This window comes from Babylonia areolata, chromosome 3 (genome assembly GCF_041734735.1).
Source record: "Babylonia areolata isolate BAREFJ2019XMU chromosome 3, ASM4173473v1, whole genome shotgun sequence".
Taxonomy (NCBI): Eukaryota; Metazoa; Mollusca; class Gastropoda; order Neogastropoda; family Buccinidae; genus Babylonia; species Babylonia areolata.
In genome coordinates this window covers 63,694,384-63,704,140 of record NC_134878.1, presented here as the reverse complement: position 1 = coordinate 63,704,140, position 9,757 = coordinate 63,694,384, and the positions used below count along the sequence as shown (strand labels likewise).

The 9,757-nt window shown below is 45.9% G+C and overlaps 1 protein-coding gene across 1 annotated transcript in view; it reads right to left on the bottom strand.

The window, feature by feature from the left end:
• The window catches only part of LOC143280675 (ceramide kinase-like protein), a 39,834-nt gene extending 33,089 nt beyond the window's left edge, over positions 1-6,745 (bottom strand). The window contains exons 1-2 of the mRNA XM_076585411.1: positions 6,204-6,745; positions 1,977-2,247 (exon numbers count right to left, since the gene is read on the bottom strand). Of these exons, the coding sequence (XP_076441526.1) occupies positions 1,977-2,238 (262 nt within the window). The 5' untranslated portion in view covers positions 2,239-2,247; positions 6,204-6,745. The remainder of the gene's footprint in view (positions 1-1,976; positions 2,248-6,203) is intronic.
• Positions 6,746-9,757: the final 3,012 nt, after the last annotated feature.

The window sequence follows — 9,757 nt, the reverse complement described above, 5'->3', positions numbered from 1 at the left end:
CTGTGTGTGTAGGGGGGTGTGGGTGTGTGTGTGGCTGTGTGTGTAGGGGCTGTGGCTGTGTGTGTAGGGGTGTGTGTGTGTGTGTGTGGCTGTGTGTGTTGGGGGCTGTGGCTGTGTGTGTAGGGGCTGTGGCTGTGTGTGTTGGCTGTGAGTGTAGGGGGGTGTGGCTGGATGTAGCTGTGTGTGTAGGGGGGTGTGGCTGGATGTAGCTGTGTGTGTAGGGGGGTGTGGCTGGATGTAGCTGTGTGTGTAGGGGGGGTGTGGCTGGATGAAGCTGTGTGTGTAGGGGGGTGTGGCTGGATGTAGCTGTGTGTGTAGGGGGGTGTGGCTGGATGAAGCTGTGTGTGTAGGGGGGTGTGGCAGTGTGTGTTGGCTGTGTGGCTGTGTGTGTAGGGGGGTGTGGCTGGATGTAGCTGTGTGTGTAGGGGGGTGTGGCAGTGTGTGTTGGCTGTGTGGCTGTGTGTGTAGGGGTGTGTGGCTGGATGTAGCTGTGTGTGTAGGGGCTGTGGCTGTGTGTGTTGGCTGTGTGGCTGTGTGTGTAGGGGGGTGTGGCTGGATGTAGCTGTGTGTGTAGGGGCTGTGGCTGTGTGTGTTGGCTGTGTGGCTGTGTGTAGGGGTGTGTGGCTGGATGTAGCTGTGTGTGTAGGGGCTGTGGCTGTGTGTGTTGGCTGTGTGGCTGTGTGTGTAGGGGGGTGTGGCTGGATGTAGCTGTGTGTGTAGGGGGGTGTGGCTGGATGTAGCTGTGTGTGTAGGGGGGTGTGGCTGGATGTAGCTGTGTGTGTAGGGGGGTGTGGCAGTGTGTGGGGGACAAGGAATGAGCAGCATTGAGAATGACACCACTCAAACAGTGCTGATGATGTAGCAGCAAAAAACAAAAACAAAAAACCCCCCTAACAAACAAACAAAAAAAGGATATAATCTGTTCAACATTCAAAACTGCTTTCCCTGCTGAGATCATGATTTTTCACGGTGCAAGTTTTCAAAATATCTATGGAAGACTTAAACTCAGAAGAGAGTTTCAATGAGATGATTATGCTCACATTGGCCATTGTCCTAGTCACCCTTCAGGATTATTGTGGTGTATTGTACGGCAGAAAACTCCACTTTGATTCTACAAAAATATACACTTTCAGACAGAAAACTCCACTGGGATTCTACAAAAATATACACTTTCAGACAGAAAACTCCACTTGGATTCTACAAAAATATACACTTTCAGACAGAAAACTCCACTTGGATTCTACAAAAATATACACTTTCAGACAGAAAACTCCACTGGGATTCTACAAAAAATATACACTTTTAGACAGAAAACTCCACTTGGATTCTACAAAAATATACACTTTCAGACAGAAAACTCCACTGGGATTCTACAAAAATATACACTTTCAGACAGAAAACTCCACTGGGATTCTCCAAAAATATACACTTTCAGACAGAAAACTCCACTTGGATTCTACAAAAATATACACTTTCAGACAGAAAACTCCACTGGGATTCTCCAAAAATATACACTTTCAGACAGAAAAATAGTGGAGTAAAATGGGTGGTGCTGTGCTGTGCTGTACTGTGTGGTGGTGACCAACTCACCCCAATTCCAACACAGTAAAATGTGATGTGACAAAGCCTATTACAATGTGATACTGAATTCCATCCAAAATGCAATGTGACAAAACAAATTACAATACGATACCACATTCCAACACAGAAAAATGTGATGTAACAATATGCATTACAATACAATACTTTCTGTGTCCAAGAAAAACGCGATGTGACAAAACGAATTACAATACCATACTTTCTGTGTCCAAGAAAAACGCTATGTGACAAAACGAATTACAATACCATACTTTCTGTGTCCAAGAAACACGCGATGTGACAAAACGTATTACAATACCCTAAATACGATACTTTCTGTGTCCAAGAATGCCAAGCTGCAACAAGCAGTGGTAAACACACAAAAGCAGCCTTCTTACTGGGACTCTCAGCACCCCCTTTGCTGTCCGGTTGCGACGCCACCAGTCGCAGCCCCTTCTGCAACAGGAAGAGTTGATGGCCCCTGCCATTGTAGTTCACTTCCCCTGATGCCAGCACTGAGGCGTCCACTGAGTCGCTGGCTGCCTCTTGGGCGGTGTTGGACTTGGCAGTGACGGCATCGCTGCCTGGTTCTGCAGTGCTTGTTTTTGTTGCTGGCATTACTGGTTCCACTGCCGGCGTAGACTGAGCCTCTTCAGCCATGCTGAAAATCTGGGGGAGAAAAAGTTGGTTGTATCTTATTTTTCTCACCGTACCTTTTACAAACATGAACACAGGCATTCACGCAGGCATGCACACTTACACACACATGAACACATACAACAACAACATACTCTCTCCACACACACACATGACAACAACAGCACCAACAAACAACACACCAACATGCACATGCACACACACACACACACACACACACACACACACACACACACACACAAACCAAACTTTTGAAATGTACCAATTCATGGTATGTACCGATTCATGGTATGTACAAAAAGAAATCATAACGACATCATATCTTCATGCAGTTACTTGTAACAGTTTGCCTGTCAACTCAAAGTCAAACACACACACACACACACACACACACACAAATATATATATATATATATATCTGATACAAATGACTTGTCTATAGGAAGGGAAAGGCTAACCTGTGCTCCACGGAAACCTAAACCAGGCTCTGAGGGAGCCAATTATCATGGCCTGTACTGATGCGGCTCATTACCCGTGATGATGGGGGCAGTGTGAATGTGAACGCTAAATGGTTTCCACCACAATTCCAGTAACCATTCACTGTATGATGGTTGTACTGTGCTGGCTGCTCGTAGGAGATAACTGGTTGGCTCAGCATGATGAGTGTTGAGCTTGCAGGCAACATGTTAGGAGTTAAAGTCACAGACACCCGATACTCTTCTTCTTCATTTGTGGGCTACTAATCGCATGTTCACTCAAATGCATAAGTGGGTTTTTACATGTATGACTTTCATACCCCCACCAGGTAGGCAACCATTCTCTGGTTCTGAGGGCGTACATGCTCTCATTTCCATGCATTATGGGATATGTAATGCACTTCTTCTTCTTCGTTCATGACTTCATCAATTTTTTGCGCCTTATACATATTATTAGTAGTAGTTGGGTTGTTTTTTTTATGTATTTATCTATTATTATTCACCTTTTTTTTTCTTTTTTTTTTTCTCAAGGCCTGACTAAGCGCGTTGGGTTACGCTGCTGGTCAGGCATCTGCTTGGCAGATGTGGTGTAGTGTATATGGATTTGTCCGAACGCAGTGACGCCTCCTTGAGCTACTGCTGAAACTGAAACTGAAACTCATGGGCTGCAACTCCCATGTTCACTCATATGTGCATGAGTGGGCTTTTATGTGTATTACTGTTGTTACCCCACCATGTAGGCAGCCATACTCCGTTTTCGGGGGTATTTAACGTGCGTATCTCTGTGTGTTTTCACACGAAGGGGGTTCAGGCACTCACAGGTCTGCACATCTGTTGACCTGTGAGATCAGAAAAATCTCCACCAAGCACTGTGACTAGGACTGAAACCCCTGACCCTCAGACTGAAAGTCCAACCCCCGACCCTCAGACTGAAAGTCCAACCCCCGACCCTCAGATTGAAAGTCCAACCCCCGACCCTCAGATTGAAAGTCCAAACCCCGACCCTCAGACTGAAAGTCCAACCCCCGACCCTCAGACTGAAAGTCCAACCCCCGACCCTCAGACTGAAAGTCCAACCCTCAGACTGAAAGTCCAATCCCCGACCCTCAGACTGAAAGTCCAACCCCCGACCCTCAGACTGAAAGTCCAACCCCCAACCCTCAGATTGAAAGTCCAACCCCCGACCCTCAGACTGAAAGTCCAACCCCCGACCCTCAGACTGAAAGTCCAACCCCCAACCCTCAGATTGAAAGTCCAACCCCCGACCCTCAGACTGTAAGTCCAACCCCCAACCCTCAGATTGAAAGTCCAACCCCCAACCCTCAGACTGAAAGTCCAACCCCCAACCCTCAGACTGTAAGTCCAACCCCCAACCCTCAGATTGAAAGTCCAACCCCCGACCCTCAGACTGAAAGTCCAACCCCCGACCATCAGATTGAAAGTCCAATGCTTTAACCACTTGGCTGTTGCACCTGTCAGACACCAAATAGAAAAGCTGCCATTTTTGCTGCTAATCTTTATGTGTGTTTGTTCTGGTGGTGTCAGTGCAGCGGTAAAGAGGTCCTCCCCCTTCACCAACTATCCTGGGATGAGTATCCCTGTCAGATTTTTCACCAAAGGTGGCTGTCAAAATGAGTATCAAAATGCAGGTGATAATGAACACAACAACAACAACAAAAACATACGATAGCACAAATCAAAGTAAGCAGTATGGAAATAAAGATTATCAAAATGCAGGTGACAATGAACACAACAACAACAACAAAAACATACGATAGCACAAATCAAAGTAAGCAGTATGGAAATAAAGATTATCAAAATGCAGGTGACAATGAACACAACAACAACAACAGAAACATACAACAGCACAAATCAAAGTAAGCAGTATGGAAATAAAGATGCAACAGCAATAAAGACAAGAAAACCATCAACAGACAAAGCGCTAACACTTCACCACTTCACATAACTTTGTTCCCTGGTCAGTTCTTCCCATCAGACTAACAAGTTTGAGGCACAAAATAACCACATAGTACACACACACACACACACACACACACACACACACACATCAAGTGAATCTCTGATGAAGAGAAGTGATCAAGTGGAATGACAAAGAGACAGGTGACCACAAAAGAGTCACCACCTAGCATTATTACGCTCCCTCCCTTCCATCCCAATAACTTCAGCACCACCCCCCACCCTAACCCCCCCCCCCCCCCCCCCCCCCCGTAACTAAGTAATGAAGGAGGGAAGGGGGAGGTTTATAATGGGTGGTTGAGGAGGTGAGGGATATTCTTCTCTTCTTCTTCGTTTGTGGACTGCAGCTCCCAAGTTCACTCGTATGTACACGAGTAGGCTTTTATGTGTATGACAATTTTTACCCCGCCATGTAGGCAACAATACTCTACTTTCAGGAGCGGGGGAGGGGGGTGGGGGGGTATGACAGGGGACATAACTGAGGGACCATCTGTGGCCCAGTTCCTGGTTGTGTACCCAGTGAGTGTTGGTTAAAGGTTAAAGGTCTCACAGCCTTTCACAGCCATCAGGACAGTGACTTCAAAATCCACTGTGTCTCCTGTCTGGCAAAAGAAGGCAGGGTACAATAATTTCCTTCACCAACTTTTAAACTTCCCCCACGAAGTCACACACCCACATGGAGTGAGGAAATCGGAGTAAAAGTGCCTCTCTCAAGGACACAGCTTCCCAAACTGAAGTCAGACACACACCCACATGGAGTGAGGAAAGTCTGAGTGGAAAGCCTTTCCCAAGGACACAACACCACGCCAAAAAAAGGCTTTGAATCCTGAAGGGAGTCAAGGAGGAGAGAGAGAAACAGAGTGGTATGGTGGGACAGCATTGTACAGTTGTTGTTTTTTCAGTTTCAGTAGCTTAAGGAGGCGTCACTGCGTTCGGACAAATCCATATACGCTACACCACATCTGCCAAGCAGATGCCTGACCAGCAGCGTAACCCAACGCACTTAGTCGGGCCTTGAGAAAAAAAAAGGAATGAATAAATAATAGATAAATACATTTTAAAAAAACTACTACCACTACTAATACTATGTATATGGCACAAAAACTTGATGAAGTCAACTATAAGCGTACATAAATAAATAATAATAATAATAATAAATAATAATAATAATAAACATTGTACAGTGTTCTGTTAACTGTGTGTACAACTAGTATGATTATTTGAATTATGGTCTGTTGCTCATAACCATATATATATATATATACATATCAAACATATATATATATATATACATATATATAATATCTATATAGATATAAGAGCTTCCTAACAAGACATTTGAAGCAGTGAACTCCCAACATCAATCACATAGCACACACCGGGCACTCAAAGGCTGCTCCCCTCCCTTCCCTCCAAACCCCCCTTCCTCCCCCCCACCCCCTCCCCAACACAGATGCAGACACAGCCACACACACACACCCACATGCACAAACACACGGCAGAGACAGGCATTACCTCTATCGTGCACACTAAATGTCGAGGCTGCAAAACGTGCACAAAGGCGCAGAACAGAAAGAATTGGGTCGACCGTCAGACACAATCCGATCGCCTCTCTGGAAAGCCAACAAACACCCATTCACTCGCCCTCCCAGCGATGTCCAGGTGATTCCCGTTTATACGATTCTGACTGCTGACGACTGGGAACTTCTGATAGAAAGCGGTCACGCCATTTGCACTCTGACGAAGCAAAACGTGGATTTGCAAGCAGTTAAATCGCTGCAGTCGCAAGAAACCACCAGGGCAACAGTTTTCGATTATGCACCGCACAACTCCCTACACATCGTCATACTCCCAAAACCCCACCCCAACAAAGCCAGCGATCCTTTCCGACAGATCACGACAGTGTGCCACGGCCGACACAGGCTGTGGCCGAAACGAAACAATGTTGCTCATTCACTGATGTTCGGTCTGCTGTATTTTGGCCGTTGTGTGTCCCGAAAGGTTAAAGGCTGTGGGCGCAGCGAGCAGCAGATCTAGCAACCGTGCAGTCAGTCCGACGTTTGATCCTGTCGCCAGCTCGCCAGCAGCAAAGAAATGTTGCAGACAGGTGCTTATTTTGGGTGCAGTTGTACCCGAACCACCAGTATTTACCTGTCTATTTTTGCACCCGGGTTCCGGTTTGTTATCTGTGCAGGTTGGTCGGTTTTCACTTCGCGCATTGAAGAAGAAGAAAAAAGAAAGAGAAAGAGTTGATCTCTCGCGGCATGCATACGATGTATGTTTGAGTTTGTGCATGGACACTGAGATATTCGTGTCCATGGTTTGTGTATGACAGTGGAGAATCGGTGGAGAAGGGGGCGACCCATTGCATTTGCGATGGGTGGCCACGGTAAGATGGCGTGGGGGGGTGAGAAGGCGTGAACATAATATAAAATACATGACAGAAAAAACTGCGTCGCAACCCCCACCACCACCCACCCCTCCCCTCCCGTAGCTGTAAATAATTATTGGGGAAATAATTTATGACTAGTTTGGTTCAGCTGTTTTTTGTTTGCCGTTATTTTTTGGGATTTTGTTGTTGTTTTCTGGGGATTGGGGAGAGGGGGGATATTTTTCTAGTAATCAAAATAAGAACAAAGAATAATATACAAACAGGAGGGAAAGGTTATGACACAGGGGAAAACCCAGCAAGTGTGCATGCGTGCCGCGCGCAAGCAGTTGTGTGTATGTGTGACAGTGTGTGTGTGTGTGTGCCGGTGTGCGTGTGTGTGTGTGTGTGTCAGTGTGTGTGTGTGTGCACCGCGCCGCTTACGTGTACTTGTCATGCCAATACTTTTCCTTGTAAACTTGAACTGCAAGACTGTGTGCTCATATACCATGTTAGTTCACTGTCTACTCAATCGTGGTCAGAGGACGTGCATGTCAGGTATGTTCATAATTCTATACATCAAATCCAAACGTTTACTAGGATATCTATTATGTGTATTTGATTCACTGCATATGTTTATTCACATGAATGGCAGTGAGACTGACTGGGAAAACTCACCACATTCTGATGCCACAGTGACTGGTATCATGGTACTGCTGTATGCCTGGGATGGAAGTCTTCACGGCTATGTGTTGAACTGTCTTGCTCATCGTGTGATCTTCTTCTCCTCGCTGGTATTGTCCAGTCACTGCAAGGTCATTTGGACACGTATGCATTCATTTCAGCACGCACATACACACACTCATGCAATGGGTGTGGAGGATAGCTGAAGGTTTTTGACATGGGGAGGGGTTGTGTGTGTGTGTGTGGGGGGGGGGGGGTACTGAGGGGTGGTAGAGGAGGAAAGAAATGAATAATTAAAAAGAAAAAGAAGGGGGAAAAAAAGCTAACAGTGGAGTGGTGAGGTATCGAGTGGGGGCATCAGTCGGTCAAATAACCAATCAAAGAAAAGAAGCCGAAGCTAACGGTGGAGTGGTGGGGTGTTGGTTGGAGGGATCACTGAGTCAGTCAAATAACCAATCAATCTGACATTGTCATGGACAATGATGTGTGGTGTTGCAGTCGGCGCAGTGCGCTCCAGCACCTCCGACTCAGTTCAGCACCGGCTCAGGGTTTTTGTCTGGGTTTTGACGGGCGCAATAGCCACTGAAGTGGTTAAAGCGTTGGACTTTCAGTCTCAGGGGCCCAGGTTCGAATCCCGGTAACGGCGCCTGGTAGGTAAAGGGTGGAGATTTTTCCGGATCTCCCAGGTCAACCTGTGCGCACCGGACCTCATGCCTGTGCCTGAACCTCCTTCGTATGTATACGGAAGCAGAAAATCAAATACGCGCGTTAAAGATCTTGTAATCCACGTCAGCTTTCGGTGGGCTATGGAAACAAGAACACACCCAGCATGGACACACCCGAAAACGAAGTATGACTGCCTACATGGCGACTGAGGTAAAAACGGTCATACACGTAAAATCCTACTCGTCAGTTTCCATACGAGTGAACTTGACGTGGAAGTTGCTTGGTATCATACGAATCACCTCAAATATTGCTGTTGTGTGAGGCTTTATTTATATGGAATGACATGACGAGGCGGGGCATCTTTCTGGGGCTTCCTTCACAACTTTTGTCAGTGATGTTTGTTGATAATCATACATGTATACAAAAATGTAAAAGATAAGAAACTGATGTCCTGTAGACTGAGCTCAGTCCAACAATTCTCACCAAGCATCAGCTCGGTCTTTCACAAAGTCTCTTCACTGGACGCCCAAATCGAAGGCTGAGAAAGGAACCCAGCAGAAATTGATCCTGAAAAAGAAATCCAAAGGCATCATTCACAGTGCTGCACGTGGGGGAAGTGAGAAAGCTGCACGGGCACCCTTTGAAGCTGTCATTTCCGTTTTGTGTTGACCTTTTTGCAGACCGGCTGGTTTTCCTTCAAATCGGCAAACCGGCTGTTTCCTTTCGCGTGACCTTTTCACATGTTCACCCTCTAATCTGAGCTGGCTGGAAGACTCATAGATGGAGCTGATAGGTGGTGAAAATGTCTGCACTAAACAAACTGCGCCAGAGATTTTGTTTCTTGTTTTTCTTGTATTTGGCGGCATCTCGTATATAACTACGTGTATAAATCTCTGTTTCAATCCAGTATTGTTGGTTTTAAAGCAAGCAGGCTACTTAGTTTTCTCTCTTGAAGATAATACTTTGTATGAGTGCAGTGGTTTGGTTCTCTCTGACACAGGCTCTTATTTGATTAAAGATATCACTCCAGTCTCTCTGTGCTGGTGTGATGTCCTATTTCAGACACAAAGTGTTATTTGATCGCAGTGTACTGCTGTGTATCTTGAAATGTAATCTTCTCTTTCAGATACAGGCTCTTGATTACAGTGTAACACCCTGTGTCAGCGTAATGCTCTGTTTCAGACAATGTTACCTTCTCTTTCAGGTGTGTCAGTGTAATGCTCTGTTTCAGACAATGTTACCTTCTCTTTCAGGTGTGTCAGTGTAATGCTCTGTTTCAGACAATGTTACCTTCTCTTTCAGATACAGGCTCTTATTTGATTACAATGTAACACCCTGTGTCAGTGTAATG